This window comes from Manis javanica, chromosome 6, assembly GCF_040802235.1.
Source record: "Manis javanica isolate MJ-LG chromosome 6, MJ_LKY, whole genome shotgun sequence".
Taxonomy (NCBI): Eukaryota; Metazoa; Chordata; class Mammalia; order Pholidota; family Manidae; genus Manis; species Manis javanica.
This window is the reverse complement of record NC_133161.1, coordinates 108,186,574-108,205,643: the sequence shown is the minus strand read 5'-3', so window position 1 is coordinate 108,205,643 and position 19,070 is coordinate 108,186,574. Positions and strand designations below refer to the sequence as shown.

At 46.9% G+C, this 19,070-nt stretch overlaps 1 protein-coding gene across 8 annotated transcripts in view; it reads left to right on the top strand.

Annotated features, from left to right (window-relative positions):
* Nucleotides 1-19,070, top strand: part of OGDH (oxoglutarate dehydrogenase) — an 83,179-nt gene that overhangs the window by 50,542 nt on the left and 13,567 nt on the right. For all 8 annotated transcript variants that reach the window (XM_073239198.1, XM_073239196.1, XM_073239201.1 and 5 more), the window contains 6 exons: nucleotides 9,635-9,750; nucleotides 12,723-12,877; nucleotides 12,992-13,138; nucleotides 13,428-13,518; nucleotides 13,874-14,053; nucleotides 15,454-15,582. In XM_073239198.1, the coding sequence (XP_073095299.1) occupies nucleotides 9,635-9,750; nucleotides 12,723-12,877; nucleotides 12,992-13,138; nucleotides 13,428-13,518; nucleotides 13,874-14,053; nucleotides 15,454-15,582 (818 nt within the window). The remainder of the gene's footprint in view (nucleotides 1-9,634; nucleotides 9,751-12,722; nucleotides 12,878-12,991; nucleotides 13,139-13,427; nucleotides 13,519-13,873; nucleotides 14,054-15,453; nucleotides 15,583-19,070) is intronic.

Below are 19,070 nucleotides of genomic sequence, written 5' to 3'. Positions count from 1 at the left end.
CACTTCAGCATTTTATTAAAAATAAAAATAATAATAATAATAAAGGGAGAAATGTGGGATCCACATAGAAATCAAGTATAAAAATCAAACGAATAGTCATATTTGACCTGATTGTTTAGAGTTCATAATGCGTGATCAAAACCGAAAGTTTCTGTGATGTTCAGTACAAAGGTGTGGGTGAACAGCCCTTGTACTGTTCACCATGTAAGAATTTATTCACTATGTAAGAATTCGTTCACCATGTAAGAACTTGTTCGTTACGCTTCAGAAGATTGGAGACTGATGAGAATTAGACTTGAGATGGATTAATGATTGTGCATTGAGCATTGACCCCCCTATACAGAATTTTATTGTTGTTAACAACCATTTGATCAATAAATATGAGAGATGCCCTCTCAAAAAAAAAAAAAAGATAAATCAGGGCATGTGTATGCACGGAGCATAAGAGAGGAGCAAATATATTGCAATTCAAACAGTAGGAATCTATGGTCCACAAATTGTTATCATGTGCTTATGCTGTAGGTTCAATGAAAGATGAGAAAAAAGTAGCACCTTTTTGCGTACCTCTTCTCTGTTTTTGTTTTTAAAATACAGTTTCTTCAGAGTGGTACAGCTTCTCACCTCCCCTTTCCAGCGAGGACACATCGCATCTACCGACATGCACACACGCCTGCTCACAAAGACACACACGCACGCACTCAATTTTAGGAACTTGTCTGCGTGCCCTGTTCTACCACTAGCACAGCAATGAACAGAGGTCCGATATTTGTTGGGGAGCTATGGAAAGAGTGCCATCACTCCCTGTCCCAGGGTAATGGGTCCCTAGAGACAGAGGATCCCCTAGGCAGAAGTTTGTAGAAAATTGCAAGATTCTTTTGCTATTTTGCTATTGCCTTGCAAATGGTGCTGACTTTGGTTCTGACCCCTAAAAAAAAAACCTCTCTGCACCTCAGTTATTTTCTCTACCATGCTTACATATGACAGAGTAAATAATTCCTGCCACGTGTTTTCCTGTAGGTAAGAAAATTTCAAGCATGCCACCCTCAACATTATTACCAGAGGGGCATTTTATGGTATACATAATTTCCTTGTATGTCCTTCAACAAGAACAAAAATAAAGTGATTTTAAAAAAATAAAATACGTTTAAGAAATCGGGAAAAAAAAAATTCCGAGTTAAATCCGTTCAGCCCTGGGGTTTTGTTCTTGTGTCGTTTTTTGATTACTGTTTCAATTTCTTTGCTCGTAATTGGTTTGTTTAACTTTTGTGTTTTTCCTTGGTCAGTCTTGGGAGGTTGTATTTTTCTAGGAAGTTGTCCATTTCTTCTAGGTTTTCCAGCTGGTTGGCATATAGGTTTTCATAGTAGTCTTTAATAATTCTTTGTATTTCTGTGGAGTCTGTCATGATTTTTCCGTTCTCATTTCTGATGCTGTTGATTTGTGTTGACTCTCTTTTCCTCTTAATAGGTCTGGCTAGAGGTTTATCTATTTTGTTTATTTTCTCAGAGAACCAGTTCTTGGTTTTGTTGATTTTTGCTATTGTTTTATTCTTCTCAATTTTGTTTATTACTTCTCTGATCTTTATTATGTCCCTCCTTCTGCTGACTTTAGGCCTCATTTGTTCTTCTTTTTCCGGTTTCAATAATTGTGATGTTAGACTATTCATTTGGGATTGTTCTTCCTTCTTCAAGTGTACCTGGATCGCTATATACTTTCCTCTTAAGACTGCTTTCGCTGCATCCCACAGAAGTTGGGGCTTTGTGTTGTTGTTGTCATTTGTTTCTATATATTCCTTGATCTCTATTTTGATTTGTTCATTGATCCATTGATTATTTAGAGGCATGTTGTAAGCCTCCATGTGTTTGTGAGCCTTTTTGTTTTCTTTGTAGAATTTATTTCTAGTTTTATACCTTTGTGGTCTGAAAAATTGGTTGGTAGAATTTCAATAGTTTGGAATTTACTGAGGCTCTTTTTGTGAGCTACTATGTAGTCTATTCTGGAGTATGTTCCATGTGCACTTGAGAAGAATGTATATCCTGTTGCTTTTGGATGTCAAGTTCTATAGATGTCTATTAGGTCCATCTGTTCTAGTGTGTTGTTCAGTGCCTCTGTGTCCTTACTTATTTTCTGCCTGGTGGATCTATCCTTTGGGGTGAGTGGTGTGTTGAAGTCTCCTAAAATGAATGCATTGCAGTCTATTTCCCTCTTTAGTTCTCTTAGTATTTGTTTCACAAATGCTTGTGCTCCTGTGTTGGGTACATATATATTTAGAATGGTTATATCCTCTTGTTGGACTGAGCCCTTTATCATTATGTAGTGTCCTTCTTTATCTCTTGTTACTTTCTTTGTTTTGAAGTCTATTTTGTCTGATATTAGTACTGCAACCCCTGCTTTCTTTTCTCTGTTGTTTGCTTGAAATATGTTTTTCCATCCCTTGACTTTTAATCTGTGCCTGTCTTTGGGCTTAAGGTGAGTTTCTTGTAAGCAGCATATAGATGGGTCTTGCTTTTTTATCCATTCTATTACTGTGTGTCTTTTGATTGGTGCATTAAGTCCATTTACATTTAGGGTGTCTATTGAGAGATATGTACTTATTGCCATTTCAGGCTTTAGATTCGTGGTTACCAAAGGTTCAAGGTTAGCTCCTTTAGTATCTTACTGTCTAACTTAGCTCACTTATTGAGCTGTTATATACACTGTCTGGAGATTCTTTTCTTCTCTCCCTTTTTATTCCTCCTCCTCCATTGTTCATATGTTGTGTGTTTTGTTCTGTACTCTTTCTAGGAGTGCTCCCATCTAGAGCAGTCCCTGTAAGCTGCCCTTTAGAGGTGGTTTTTGGGAAGCAAATTCCCTCAGCTTTTGCTTGTCTGGGAATTGTTTAATCCCGCCATTGTATTTAAATGATAGGTGTACTGGATACAGTATCCTTGGTTCAAGGCCCTTCTGTTTCATTGCATTAAATATATCATGCCATTCCCTTCTGGCCTGTAGGGTTTCTGTCGAGAAGTCTGATGTTAGCCTGATGGGTTTTCCTTTATAGGTGACCTTTTTCTCTCTAGCTGCCTTTAAAACTCTTTCCTTGTCCTTGATCTTTGCCATTTTAATTATTATGTGTCTTGGTGTTGTCCTCCTTGTATCCTTTCTGTTGGGGGTTCTTTGTATTTCCGTGGTCTTTTCGATAATTTCCTTCCCCAGTTTGGGGAAGTTTTCAGCAATTATTTCTTCAAAGAGACTTTCTATCCCTTTTCCTCTTTCTTCTTCTTCTGGTACCCGTATAATACGAATATTATTCCTTTTGGATTGGTCACATAATTCTCTTAGTGTTGTTTTGTTCCTGGAGATCCTTTTATCTCTCTCTGTGTCAGCTTCTATACGTTCCTGTTCTCTGGTTTCTATTCCTTCAGTGGCCTCTGGGATCTTATCCATTCTGCTTATAAATCCTTCCAGGGTTTGTTTCACTTCTGTGATCTCCTTCCTGACATCTGTGATCTCCCTCCGGACTTCATCCCATTGCTCTTGTATTTTTCTCTGCATCTCATCCCATTGCTCTTGCATTTTTCTCTGCATCTCTGTCAGCATGGTCATGATTTTTATTTTGAATTCTTTTTCAGGAAGACTGGTTAGGTCTGTCTCCTTCTCAGGTGTTTTCTCTGTGAACTTTGTCTGCCTGTAGTTTTGCCTTTTCATGGTGATAGAGATAGTTTGCAGAGCTGGTACGAGTGACAGCTGGGAGAGCTTTACTTCTTGTTGGTTTGTGGCCTTCCTCTCCTGAGAGAATAGCGACCTCTAGTGGCTTATGCTTGGCAGCTCTGTGCAGACAGGGCTTCAGCTACCTGCCCGGTTGGTTTGGAGTTTATCTCCGCTGTTGCGGTGGGCGTGGCCTGGCTGGGGCTTCTCCTCCAAAATGGTGGAGCCCCGTTGGATGGGGAGCGTCCAGGAGGCTATTTATCTCCGTAAGGGGCCTCTGTGCTCCCTGTTGCCCAGGGGGTTTGAGTGCCCAGAGATCCCCAGATTCCCTGCCTCAGGGCTAAGTGTCCTGCCCAAAAGAGAAAAAGGAAAAAAAAAAAAAAGAGAGAGAAACACGCGATTTTCTTTGTCCTCAGGCACCGGTCTCAGGCACCCGCTCACCCGTCTTGCTGCCCTGTTTCCCTAGTATTGGGGTACCTGTCCCTTTAAGGCTTCCAAAAAGCACTCGCCAAAGAAAAAGGGAAAAACACGTGATTTTCTTTTTCCTCAGGCGCCGGTCTCAGGCACCCGCTCACCGGTCTTGCTGCCCTGTTTCCCTAGTATTGGGGTCCCTGTCCCTTTAAGGCTTCCCAAAAGCACTCGCCAAAGAAAAAGGGAAAAACACGCGATTTTCTTTGTCCTCAGGCACCGGTCTCAGGCACCCGCTCACCCGTCTTGCTGTCCTGTTTCCCTAGTATTGGGGTCCCTGTCCCTTTAAGGCTTTCAAAAAGCACTCGCCAAAAAAAAAAAACCGCTCCCGTTTCTTTGTTCTCCGGTGTCAGCCTCAGGCACCCGCTCACCGGTCCTGCTACCCTGTTTCCCTAGTATCCAGGACCCCACGCATGCACTGTGTCTTCACTCTGGTCGGGGATCCTGGGGCTGGGTGTTCAGCAGTCCTGGGCTCTCTCCCCCTCCCTGCTGACTCCTCTCCACCTGCCAGGTGCCAGGGGTAGGGGTGCTCGGGTCCCGCCGGGTTGGGGTTTGTATCTTACCCCCTTCGCCAGGCGCTGGGTTCTAGCAGGTGTGGATATGGTCTGGATATTGTCCTGTGTCCTCTGATCTCTATTTTAGTAAGAGTTGTCTTTGTTATATTTTCATAGATTTATGTGGTTTTGGGAGGAGATTTCCGCTGCTCTACTCACACCGCCATCCTGGCTCCGCCCCTCATTGTGGTTCTAATTTGCATTTCTCTGATGACGAGTGATGTGGTGCATCTTTTCATGTGTCTGTTGGCCATCTGAATTTCTTCTTTGGAGAAGTGTCTGTTCAGCTCCTCTGCCCATTTCTTAATTGGCTTGTTTGCTTTTTGTTTGTTGAGGTGCGTGAGCTCTTTATATAATTTGGATGTCAACCCCTTACCAGATATGGCATTTATTAATATATTCTCCCCTACTGTAGGACATCTTTTTGTTCTACTGATGGTGTCCTTTGCTGTACAGAAGCTTTTTAGTTTGATATAGTCCCACTTGTTCATTTTTGCTTTTTGTTTCCCTTGCCCAGGGAGATATGTTCATGAAGAAGTGTCTCATGTTTATGTCCAAGAGATTTTTGCCTGTTTTTTTCTAAGAGTTTTATGGTTTCATGACTTACATTCAGGTCTTTGATCCATTTTGAGTTTACTTTTGTGTATGGGGTTGGACAATAATCCAGTTTCATTCTCTTACCATGAAACCAACTGTTGAAGAGGTTGTCATTTCTCCATTGTGTATCCATGGCTTCTTTATCGTATATTAATTGACCATATATGCTTGGGTTTATATCTGGGCTCTCTGTTCTGTTCCTCTGGTCTGTGAGCCTGTTCTTGTGCTAGTACCAAATTGTCTTGATTACTGTGGCTTTGTAGTAGAGCTTGATTGAAGTCAGGGAACATAATTCCCCTGGTTTATTCTTCATTCCCAGGATTGCTTTTGGCTGTTTGGGGTCTTTTGTCATTCCATATGAATTTCAGAACTATTTGCTATAGGTATTTTGATAGGGATTGCATTGAATGTGTTTATTGCTTTAGGCAGGATGGACATTTTGACAATATTAATTCCTCCTAGCTGTGAGCATGGGATGATTTTCCGTTTATTAGTGTCCTCTTTAATTTATCTTAAAAGTGTCTTGTAGTTTTCAGAGTATAGTTCTTTTCACTTCCTTGGTTAGGTTTATTCCTAGGTACTTTATTCTTTTTGATGCAATTGTGAATGGAATTGTTTTCCTGGTACTGTTTTTTTAATGCACTCTGCCAGCCTGTCTTCTGGTTAGTATAGTTAAGTCATTTATGTTTCATTACTGATGTTTTAGGACTTAAGTGTAGCGTTTTATTCTTCATGTTGTGTTTGTCTTTTTCATTTCTCTAGTTTTCCTGACTTCCTGTGGGTTTTTAAGCCTGTATTTTAAAATTCATCTTTATACAAAGTATTTTTTATTGTATCCCTGTGGTTTTTAGCCTTTTTAGTGGTTGTCTAGGTACAACATTATATATACATAACTTATTACAAGCTCCCGGTGCCATAGTTTTACCAGCTCAAGTGAAATGCAGAGAAACATACTGCCATGCATCTTTCCTCCCTCTCTATTTTAAATATAATTGCCTTAACTATTTCCTCCACATATATTTAGAGCCACATCAGACAGTGTTACAAATTTTGTTTCAACCATTCAAGTATAATTTGGAAGACCCATGTGGAGAATGAAATGTTTTATTCACCCATATTTTGCTTTCCATGTTCTTCCTTCCCTGTGTCTGGTATCTTCTGCTGTCCTTTCCCTTCTGTTTAGAGAACCCCTTCCGCTGTTCATGTAGAGTGACCGATTCTTAGTTCCCTTCCTCAGAGAAGTTGTGATTTTCCCTTGCTCCCTAAAGGATATTATTACTGGACATAGGATTCTGGGGACACAGTCCTTTTCTTACTGCTCTTGAAGAGTGTTGTGCCACTTGCCCCTGGCTTCCGTGGTTTCTGTGAGCATCGCACTATCATTTGAGTGGCTTTCCCCTCAGAGTACGGCATCATTTTACTCTGGATGCTTTCACAATTTTTTCTTTGTAATTTTCAGAAGTTTAATAGCAGTGTGTTCTGGCATGGATTTCCTTGGGTTTATCCTGTGAGCTCACTCACCTTCTCAAATCTGTGGGTCTAAGTCTTTTGCCAAATTTGGGAAGTGTTTGGCCATTTTTTCCAGTGCCCTTTCTCAGCCATGCTTTCTCTCCTGGGATTCATCTACACAAATATGAAATCTGTATTATGGCATACACATTCCCAAGGCTTTCTTCACTTTGTTTCCATTCTCTTTTCTCTTTCTTCTGCAGATTTGTTCATTTCTGTTGTTCTGCCTTCATGTTCACTGGTCTTTGAGTTTTGCTGTTGAGTGTACTTACAGAGTTTTAATTTGATAATTATACTTTGCAGTTTCAAAATTTCCCGTATGGTCCTTCTTTATTTCTTCAGGTTTTTTTTGTGTGTGTTATTTTATTTTTTCATTTTTTTCCCCTCATATTGACAACTTTGTTAAGGTTCAAATCCTCTTAGTTTATATCCTCATTTTTTTGTAGAGACTTTCTCTTTCTTTGCTGAGACTTAATTGTTTGTTTGCTTTTCGTTTGTCTCCTATTCTAACTGCTCACTGAATCATGTGGTGCTGGCTGCTTGAGAATCTCAGACAGCTGTAACATCTGTGTCATTTTGGTGTGTGTCTATTATCTTTTCTCACTCAGTCTGAGATATTCCTGGTTCTTGTTATGAGTGATTTGTTCTTTAATTGAAACCAGGACATTTGGGGTATTATGAGACTTGGGAGCTTATTTAAGTCTCAGTTACGGCAGATCTGAACACTGCTCTACTGGTGGAGTACTCTGGCTAGTTGCCTCCCAGAGGGGATGAAAGTTTGGGCTCCCTCTTGGCCCTTCTCTGAAACCTTGGAGATGGGTCAAAGGTCACAGTGCCTGCAGCTGCAGCATTACAAGGGTGTAGATAGGGCTGAAGTGTGTTCTGTGCCTTTGGGTAAAATAGAGCAGTTATTGCCTGAAAGCATTCTGTCCTGTTAGGCTACCTCTGACCTCCCCGTTCAGAGAAAGCAGCTATTTTGGGGGGCCTTTTTGTCTGCACTTGTCAGAGTTCCTGGGTGGCTGACTTTGCTCCAAGTCTGAAAAACGGGAACCCAGAGACTTTCCCAGTGGTCAGCCTTGTCCACCTTGCAGAGCTATCTCGTAGTCTCATACCTGACCCCAGAGCAGAGCTGCAGTTAGAGGGGAGCAGGTCAGAACATGGCTCTCCACGTTCCAGAATCAGATGTCCCAAGACTTAATTTCCAGACTGGCTCACAAGCTCAGAAAAAGGGCCAGCGGTTTTGAGGTTGAGCCGAGATTTACTAGTTCAGGGTGACAGGAGTGAGGGACCGCACATACATGACACCAGGGGCTCTTTGTGCTGAAGGCTCCCCTCTGGTGCACACACCATGTGGGTAGCTCCCCACAGAGCATTCCCTGCGAGCACACTGGACAGTCTAGCCTCCTGGCTTGAGTATTTCATCCTCCACAAACCACAGCTGGGCTGTGGCCGGCCAGAGCCACGGGCTTCACCAGGCCCCTGTGTGGCCTGCCCTCTTGATAGAGTAGCTGCAGGACACTATACATAGACTTAACCTAGCTGCCGCCACCACCCCCGCCAGGTAAAAAGGCCAAGTTGCTTTTGTTTTTATGAAAACAAAAGGATCTGGAAAATGTAGTGTTGGCTTTTAAATTTCATAAATGTATCCTGAAGCATTAGATAGGTACAGGCTGTGGTTGCCACACCAGCTTGAATAGGAGCCCTGCGGTAGATTCCTGGCCCGCCTGTGACCATCTGAGTCCACTCTGGGGTTGGAGCCTGGAAATGTACATTTTCCACAGTTCCACAGTTCAGAAAACAACTGTGTTTACTGAGTCCTGTGCCAGCCCATAGGTCTTATGTACACCTAACTAGGCCTCAAACAGGATGTCTACTGTACTGCGGTTGGCCTTGGAGACCGGGGTGCTGACTTGGGGTTCAGCTTTCATCCTGGTGCCAGGCCACTGATGTGAAGGGACTCTCCCTGCACCTGTCTGGTTCCAGCCACTCTTGTCTCAGGGCAGATGGGAGCTCAGCCTGCAGTGTTGGCCTGGTGGCTGTTCCCCAAATCTCTTCCCCACTGAGGACAATTGGGAGGATGCTGAATTGAGCCCTGCAGCAGCTTACACATGTGAGATGTGCTGTTGGAAGAGGAGCACCTTGCAGAGAGCTGGGGCTCCAGGAAGCATGAGCAGGGAGCCTGTCAGTGGCTAGTTGGTTAGATAACCACCAGTCAGTAAATGTGTGCCAATATTGGACCAAGCCGAGCAAAGTCAGACATGCAGCTAACAGGGACTGTCTGGAGTATGCAGCTTGGAGTTCTCCTGGGAGAGGGCTCCGTCCTTCACCAGAGGACACTGGGTTCCTTGCTGCCAACCGCCCTCCCTGTCCACGGAGCAGAGTGCAGCCCCTCACACCTCAGTCTCCCTACTTCTGCCACTCGCCACGTGAGACATGAGTGACCCCTTCTGTGCCAATTCCTCATTTTCTACTTGGTTCCCCCTTAACTTTCTTATCTGCTTTTTGACTCACTGATCAGTGCTTTCTCATACCAAAATCAGTTGTGTCTTTGGGACCTTGAAATACATTTTTCTCTAAATTTCGAGTATTGGTCCACTGGATATTGACAATACAAATTTGATTCTCATTTACCTGTGATGCCCAATAATATTCTCAGCTTCTGTTTGTTGCTAAAGTTTGTGTTTTTGGCTGTAATTATGCTGTATTTTCATACATATCAGAGGTTTTCATGGTTGTTCTCTTACCCTTTCTCTCCCTGGGGAGCCCCCTCCACTTTCCATAAACTGGGCTGTGTGGCTGTGCCCGTCTCTCCCACCCTCAGGGTTCTACGGTCTGGATGAGTCTGACCTAGACAAAGTCTTCCACCTGCCCACTACCACATTCATCGGGGGCCAGGAGTCCGCATTGCCGCTGCGGGAGATAATCCGGCGGCTGGAGGTAAGGAACAAAGCCAGAAAAATCTGTGGAGTTTTGTAAAAATCAATGTTGGGAAAAAAAACCCTCCAGAATAGACATTTTTCTTCTTGGTCCTTTTTTTTTTTTTTTAATGTAAGGGAAATGGAACTTTGTTGCTATTTTGTAGATAAAAATCCATGTTGTTTATTTTTACAATCAACTACAGAAAGGAGAAAAAATCTCTCTGCATCCTAGTCCAGTGCAAATTATTTCAGACATGTGAGACCCCTGTGTATTGTGCACCTGGCAAGTGGGGCAGCCTTGGCTGCCAGCTTAGGAGAGGCCCCAGGGAGGGGTGAGCACAGAGCTGTGGGGGCAGGGAGACGAGGAAAGGTCAGCTAGGGGGTTGGCCTTTGGATCTGTACCTTTTTCCTGGTTTGCACCAGCCTCACCACCTTGACCATAAAATCTGCACCTGCTCTGTCCAAATGGGGCTAGTAGGACATGTGACTGTTGAGCCCTCTAAGCATGCGAAACGTCTGAATAACTCTAAGGGTTGAAGAGATAATGTGTTGATGTGTTAGATTAGATAGAATGTGAGAATTGGCTCGTCTCTCCTAAAAACAGTGCCGTGACTTGTGTGGCCATGTTTCTGTTGCTCTCAGTTCTTCTGTAGTCCAGATCCCAGAAAGGACTCCAGTCCTTCCAGGATGGCCTCCCCAAAGCCACTCCACTTTCTTTTGTCAGACCTGCCGCCCAGCTGGGCTCCAAGTGTCCCTCGGTGGCTTCTGGATTTTGCTCCACGCCACATAGGTGCTCTTGTGTGGGGAGCACAGCCCCGTAACCGGCCCTCCCTGCCAACTGGAGAGCCTCCTGGGGGTGCCGTGCCCCAGCGAGCCACCACTGTGCCTGTCCCTCTCGGGCCCACCTCCCAGCACCTTTCCTTCCTGGGGAGCAGAATGGTGGGTGGGGGCTCTGAGCCCTGTGGCTGACTTCCTCTCTGAATGGTGAGTGCCAGGGCGTCCTCCTCTGAAGGGTGCACAGCCCCCCAGCTCGCACCTTCAGCCAGGCTGATCCTGGAGCCCAGTAATTGGCTCTTACTGTAGGGAACAGCTGGCCTGGACCCCAGGTCCCAGCCATAGCACCTCCTGGCTCAGAGCTCCCCACACCCCAGGTTCAGGGTGCGCTGTTCTTTCAGTTTAGAAATACTGGGGTAAACCTGATGATGGTGCGGTATGTGAGCTGATGCAGTCTGCACACATGCAAGGTGGCTGACAACTTAGGGAGTTTTCTTGGTCCCTTCACCTAATGATCAGCTTGCTGCTCTTTGGAAAGCTGGAGCGATCGTGACCTCTTGGCTTCCTAATGTATATCTCCTAATATTTGTGTTGCCAGAGAGAGAAGCTACAAATCAGCCCCTACAGCTGGCTCCTGTCCTCTCCTGGGTATTGAGCCAAGAACAAGAAAAACAAAACAGTCCATAGGCTTGGTGACCACATGCCCAGGCTAGTAGCTAAACTCATGCTGATGACAGTGCAGATGTACTGATTCCTAGAGTTTTGGCCTAATCATTTTCTGTAAGCCTTTGGCTGCTCAGTAATGGAAATGCTGCCTGTTGGGCCTGAGCGTGGCCACGCCTTGCTCCCCTACATGTGAGGGGAGTTCCCCTGACCAGGCTGGCAGCTCAGACTTGGGCCCCAGGGAGACCTATGTGAAGCTGACGGAGAAAGCTCGTGCTTACAGCGACAGTGGCTGGCCATGTTTCTCACACATGTTACCTGGGTAGGCTCCCTTCTGCAGATGGGAGCTGTCAAGCTCCCCCATCTCAGTAGATGTCACGCCTGATACTGGCTCCCAAGGCAGGTATGTGGGCCAGCGTGTCCAGTCCCTGGGTCTGTGTCCTTGTTTACCACCTGAGATGTTACGGGGAGATGTGTTTCAGGGTAACAGGACTGCTTACACACCGGGGCCCACTTGCTGGGACAGTAGCAAGAGTGAGTGGCTGGTCATTATCCTCTGTTCAGGCAGTCATTCTGTTTCGTGATCACCAAGCACATTTCCCCGGCTCTGGAAAGTGGGAGCAGAAGACCAGGGCCCTGGTGTCAGGTCCAGGCCCACCACCTGGACCCCGGCACATCCTTGCCCAGTGCCATGCCAACTGGTTCTATGGCTGTCAAAAACCAAAGGGCTGTGGATGGGGCCACTGAGCAGGACCAGTTCTCAGACTGCATGGGCAGTGTGGTTGCTGTGGGGTCTATACAAGCTCTGTTGCCAGGCTGAGGTTTGCTTTGTTCTGACCCAGGATGGCTGGCAGGTGGAGGAGTGAGAGGAGCCGCGGTCCCTTGGCTCAGCAAAGCCATGGGCCCCGGCACACTATGGAGGGCTTTCCAGCGAACTGCAGCTCACCTGTTCACTCACCTGTGCTGGGCTTACCTGTGGCCGTCCTGCTTTCTCTGATTTCTTCCCCACGGAGCCCGCTGGCCCTGAGTTTCCCCAGATGGATGCCAAGGGTGCTAAGGGTGCCGTGGGAAGCACCTGCTTCCAGGACCTGTCTAGTAACATGTGCTGTCACACCTCTGTAGGACCTGAAGTTTCCACAAGGAGTCTGTTATTGAGAGAATTTAAGATCTAAACATGGCAAGTCTCAAGTGGCACTGAGCCGTGTCACCCATGGCAGCAGGGGCCTCTTATAATGCCAGCAGCCTGGCCTTGAGGCCAGAGCTGTCTCCCCAGGAGCCCTGCTGCCCTGTGTGCCTTCCTGCCCCCAGGATGTGCCTGGGCCAGTGGTTCTCCCAGCTCCTCCCTGCCTGATGGGCCCTGTGCGACAGGAAGCATCCTGTGGCTATGTGGGCAGTGGGAGGAGGTTGCAGGCCCAGGCCTGCACTGCCCTCCATCTGGGCCCTGGGTCACGACTGGCCCATTGCTCTGGAGAGGGAGGCTGCCTGCTCCTCCCAACCCTCCAGCTTGGGGCAGCCGGCACCCAGGTGAGCATGCCCTTGGCCATGTGTGAACAGATGGCCTACTGCCAGCACATTGGGGTGGAGTTCATGTTCATCAACGACTTGGAGCAGTGCCAGTGGATCCGGCAGAAGTTCGAGACGCCTGGGATCATGCAGTTCTCCAGCGATGAGAAGCGGACCCTGCTCGCCAGGCTTGTGCGGTCCACCAGGTGTGAGCAACTTTGGGGTTGACCCAGTGGGTGGGTTTGGTGTGGTCACCGCCTCTGGCAAGTGCTGCTGGCCCTGGTTCCACGGCTCTTGGGGGTGGCATGTTTCCCATCTAGGTTTGAGGACTTCCTGCAGCGGAAGTGGTCTTCAGAGAAGCGCTTTGGCCTGGAAGGCTGCGAGGTGCTGATCCCTGCCCTCAAGACCATCATCGACAAGTCCAGCGAGCACGGCGTGGACTATGTCATCATGGGCATGCCACACAGGTGCCCCGCACCCCCCGTGCCACCATTGCACCAAGGCCTCAGCCCCCTGCCCCCCCGTGCCACCCTCACACCAAGGCCTCAGCCCCCAACCCCCTGTGCCACCATCACACCAAGGCCCTTGGTGGTTTCAGACCTTGTACTGCATCTCAGAAACACTGAACCCTAATGCCTACATGGGGCCGCAGCCAAGGGTGGGTGAGTGCAAGGGCTGTGGACTGGCACTCATGGCTGCCTGTCCATGGGGTGATGACCAGCATTGCCCACACCCTGTTCACCCCATGTGTTCCAGGGGGCGGCTGAATGTGCTTGCGAATGTCATCAGGAAGGAGCTAGAGCAGATCTTCTGTCAGTTTGACTCAAAGCTTGAGGCAGCTGATGAGGTGAGGCCCTTGGTTTCCTTTAGAAGCTTCCAGCATAGCTCCAGCCCACAAGACCCCAGGCCCCACTTGTTTCTCGGGAAGGACTTACGAAGGGTGGGATCTTCCAGGATCTTCCATGCCATCCACAAAGGAGGTGGTCCGTGGCTGACCCCTCAGAGAAAAGAGAGATGGCCAGCAAGTCAGAGGCCCTGCAGCCCCCACCATATCCCCCTGGGGACGAGGATGTGCACCTCTGGCCAGGACCTCCCTGCGCCCTGAGAGAGAAACATCCTGAGAGTTTTCCCAGGAAGGGGCTTCTGGGCAGAAACAGCCCCAAGCAGGGCTGCCAGGATAGACATGATGTTTGCAATGTCAGGGCTCCGGGGACGTGAAGTACCACCTGGGCATGTATCACCGGCGGATCAACCGTGTGACTGACAGAAACATCACACTGTCATTGGTGGCAAACCCTTCCCACCTCGAGGCTGCTGACCCCGTGGTGATGGGCAAGACCAAAGCAGAGCAGTTCTACTGCGGGGACACCGAGGGCAAGAAGGTGAGCCATGGGAGCACCCAGGGTAGTTCTGAGGCCAAATGGACCCAAAGGGCCCCCAGCCCTGGGCTTGTCACAGATGTTACACTTCTGGGATTTAACAAAATATTATTCGAAAAGTAGCAATAGTTAAACAGGCCTGCATACAGGTGGTACTCTCACACATTCTCGCCGTGGTGGCCAGTCACTGTGCTGGGGAGGGGTCCTGTGCATGCGGCCCCCTGTCTCCTGTGCAGAGCCTGTCCTCAGCAACAGGTCTGGATCCCAGTCCTGCACACCTGTTCTTGCTGCTCTTCAAAAACCCCCAGGCCATCACCTGGTTCCTGGGAAATTCACAATTCAGGGAGCTGGAGTGTTACATGACCTTCAGCATTTAAGAAAAACTTCATGATTTTTTGTAAATGCAATGAGCTGGTTCTGTAATGTGGTGCAACACTGAGCTCAACCTGGCTGGGCCCAGGGCTGACTTGGTGCAGCCCTAGGGGTATCTGCGTGGGAAAGCAGCTGTCCACCCCCACCCTCCCCTGCAGTAGGAGGCCCACGCAGAGCCCTGCTTCTACCAGGGTCAGGGCAACCGCTGGGGCACCGTCAGACATAGTGGGCAGGGACAGCCACAAGGCCTGGGATGGGCTCTGGGTACTACCAGAAGGGAGACCAGCCCTGAGATGCTGGCACAGCACCCGAGATGTCACAGGAGACCCTGCAGGGAGAAGTGACATGCCCATCTGGGACCCGGCGGTCCCACTCCTGACAAGGCCTTCTCAAACTGGCACTGAAGACAGGGCATGGGGCTTGGTTTTAAAAATCCAGAATTTGTTCCTGGAAGTCCATTGTGGACCTTCCCTTCCTGGTGCTGAGGACCATGGAGGGGACATGGATGGGACAGAGAAATAGCTTGCACAAATGCTATCACTGTGCTCATTGCCAAGAAGACATGGTGAGTGTAGAGGAAGATCACAGCCTACCGCCCAGGCTTGAGGCCAGCAGCTCGGGTATCTCCGTGGGGCATGCACCATTCCTGAGTCTGGTCAGGCAGAGCATCTGAAGCCAAGGACACACACCTGAATGAGGGGATGAGAAGCAGCTCCTGGTGGGAGAGTGTCATGCAGCACAGCCCATGTGGGCCTGGGCACATTGGAGCAGTAGCAGCCCTGGATGGGGTGGGCCTGCACTGCTGTCCTGTGTCCAGGGTAGGCAGCAGGGTGGCCGGTGTGCAGATGTGTAGTGGGCTGCCGGACTGCCTGCAAGTTGGGAGGTGCTAGGGATCTCAATGTTCTCTTGGCACTTCCTGAGTTTGATATTATCTCAAAACACATTATTTTTTGGAAAGCAGGTCATGACTTACTATCCAGGGTGCCTGGTGAATATGTGTTGCATTTGGGGTCTCCTTTGCATGTCTGCAGGTCATGTCCATCCTCCTGCATGGGGATGCTGCATTCGCCGGCCAGGGCATTGTGTATGAGACATTCCACCTGAGCGACCTGCCATCCTACACGACTCATGGCACTGTCCATGTGGTCGTCAACAACCAGGTAACCTGCTCCAGGAGGTCTTCATACCAGAGAAGGCCGCCGAGGCAGTGTCATCAGGTTTCTGACCAGATTGTCTCCTGAGGGTCCCATGCTCATGGCAGTCTTACTTATAATGACATCCCTTAATTTTGTAGAACATTCATTGTTTTCTGATTAAGATACATCAATTACAAAAAATTTGGACAACATGAAAGACTGTCTTTTATTAAATGGAGAGATGTTAATTACACTATTTTAAAAATAGTGATGTTATTGTACAGTATTTTCCTTAGACACACAAGCATATAGATGGCTCTTCAGAAACTGGAGTTCTGTATACACAGTTACCACATTGTTTACTCATGACATTATATACTCTTAAAATACTAATTTTAATGGAAATAACCATTATAGGTTGTTTCACAAAATATACATTGCCATGTGGTTATCTTAGACTTTTAGGATTCTCATTTTTCACTGTTTTAAATAATGATGTGATAAACATTCTTGTAAGTAAATATTTCTGCCCAACTCTAATATGTATCACTGTTGTATGTGATTTCCTCCAGCAGCCATCTCACCAACACATGTGCATGTTTGTTTAACAAAATACTGGCCTTTAAGGACAGCCCTGTGCTAGGGACCACTGTGGAGCTCTCATTGCGTGTGGATGCTGTGTGACTGGTAAGGATGAATGTTGCTCCATGCAGACAGGTCAGAGGGACCGAGAAACAGCTGCAGCTGTCCCAGCAGGAGTAGAGAGGAAGGAGGGGGATTTAAACATGGACTAAATGGGGAGGTTATCCATGCCAGAGCCCAGAAGGTCAGGCACAGAAGCAGGCGAGAAATCCACCCAGTGTGAGTACCCCAAACAATATGATGACCACAGTCACTTGTAAGTGCCCACTGAGCAGGTGCTTCCCAGACATTAACTGAGCCTATGCTGTATGGCCACAAGGGATTCTGTCCCCATTTCACAGGAGAGAACATTGACTCAGGCAAGGGAGCTTGCTGCAGTATCAGTATGTGACCTGTGTTCTGTCAAAGGATGGCATAGGGAGGAGTGTTGGAAACATGCAAGGGAAAGGAGAGGCCTAAAAACAAGCACACCCCCTCCCTGCACTGTGCTCTGTGCACATGACCAAGGGCAGGGCGGGCTCCTCGCATGTGGGTTGGCCAGGTGCTGCCAGAGGAAGGCTGCTCAGAGGGCTGGGAGCCAAGACACAGGTGTAGTTTCTTTAAAAAAAGCACAGTTATCCATGAGTATTCAGAGTCAGATGAATTCCATCCCAGATTTAAAAAGATTACTTGCTCTGATGGCAGAACCCACTTCACAATTTCTTATGAATCCCAGAAAAAGGAGAGGTGCCAAAGCCTTTTAAAATTTCATTGTAAGGAATAAAAAGGATAGGTTCTAGTCTCTGAAAAAAGATATGCGTAGAATCTCCACCTAGATGAGTGATGTGTCACTGTCATGAAGGGCCACCCAGGCCCTTGGTCATGGCCTTCAGTCCTGCCCACAGTCAGGAAAACGGGCACTCAGCAGGCTGTGTGTCACGCAGGGCTCCACACGGCCCCGCCATGGTCAGCACACTTACCAGTAACAGGCGGGAGCAGAGAAGGTGGCACATGTAGCTGGCCCAGAGTTCAGGAGAAGAACTTGTCCAGCAGAATCAGGTTGCAGCATTCAAGTTCAGGTGTTGAGGCACAAGTGACAGGGTTAAGTCTGGAGACAAGGATTAAACATGCATTGTTTTTATTAGTTTGTTTATTGTTGTAGTTTGCACTCGGTAGAAGTCACCCGTGGTGGTATGTAGTTCTCCAAGTTTTGACAGATGTGTATAATCATGTACCTCTCAAGACAGAAGAGTTCTATCATTCCTTTCCCAGCGCCCCCACCCCCACCCCGAAGACACTGGGATTTTGCATTTTTCAGAAGTCTGACAAACAGAGCCCTGCAGTCTTGGCCCCTGAAGGCTGCCCCGGCCAGCACAGCCCTCATGTCCTGTGCCACAGTTTGCTTATCTGTTCACTGTGGGAGGGGTGGAATTGTTCCCAGCTTTGAACTTTGATGATGGAAGTCACTATGAAATGAACACTCACATGCAGACTGTGGTGAGCCTCAGTTCTCCTTACTCTGTAAATACCTGGAAGTGGAATTATGTGTCATGTATATGTTACACTTCATAAGAGCCTGCCAAGCTGCTTTCCGAAACATCTGTACTGTGTTATGGTGAGTGAGTTTCTGTTGCCCCCGTCCTTGCTAGCTCACGGTGTTCACACTTCATTCATCAGCTATTCTAATGAGCTGAAGTTCTTGCCTCCTGCTCGGACCCCAGAGGCTGGCGGTGGCAAGCAGCTTTCCCTGTGTGAACCATCTCTGCTGAGCATTTGTGCCGTTTTGCCTGTTTGGGGGATTAGGAGGGTTGTTTGTTTAATTAAAATTTGAGAGTCCTTTACAGATTCTGGATACAAGTCCCTTATCAGAGATGTTTTGCGAAGATTTTTCTTCACCTATGTGGCTTATCTTCATTCTACCAGATCTTTCACATAGCAAAAGTTTTTCATTTTGATGAAGTCCAGTTCATGCATTTTTTCTTTTATGGATTATGTGTTTGTTGTCAGATCTAGGAAAACTTTGCTTTACTAAAGATTTCCCCCATCTTCTAGTATTTTTATAGTTTTGACTTTATATTGAAGTCTATGCTGTTGGAGTTCAGAGTTCTTTTTCTTGCCTGTAGATACCCCGTTGTTGCAGTGGTTTGTTGACAGGATTATCCTTTGTTGAAATGAGTTGACTACGGTGTGTGGTCTGTGCTGGTTCTCTGTGCTGTCCACTGATCTGTCTGGCCTTTTGCCAGTACCTCATTCTCTTTATTTCAGTCTTAAAATCAGGTTGTATGAGTCCTCCACTTGGTTATTTTCAAAATTGTTTTGGCTGTTCTAGGTCCTTTGTTTTTTCTTAAAAATTTTGGAATCAGCTTGTCAATTTCCAGAAAAAGCTATGATGGCAGTTTGACTGGGCACCAAGTTAGTAATAAGTAGATGATGTCGAGCCCTTTGACCTGAGAACACAGTACATCTCTCCTTTGTTGGGGTCTTACTTCATTTCTCTCATAGGTGTTTTGTAGTTTTCAGCATACAGATTCTTACATGTTGTATTAGGTTCATGCCTTAACTATTTCATTATTTTGAAGCTATTGTACGTGGTAATTTTTCAAATTTAAAATTTTGAACTATTACCAGAGTATAGAAATATAATTTTGTTTTGCATTCTTTGTTTTGCATTCTTTACAAACTCACTTTTCAGTAGTTTTTTGAGGATTCTTCTGGAACTTTTTGTTGACACTCACCTGGTTGACTTGTGTGTGATGTAAGACAGTGTCCAGGCTCACTCCTCTGCATGTGGCTGTCCAGTTTTCTCACCACCCATCACTGAAGACACTCTCTTTTCCCCACTGTGTATCCCTGGCGCCTTTATGGTAGATTAATTGGCCAGGCATGGGTGG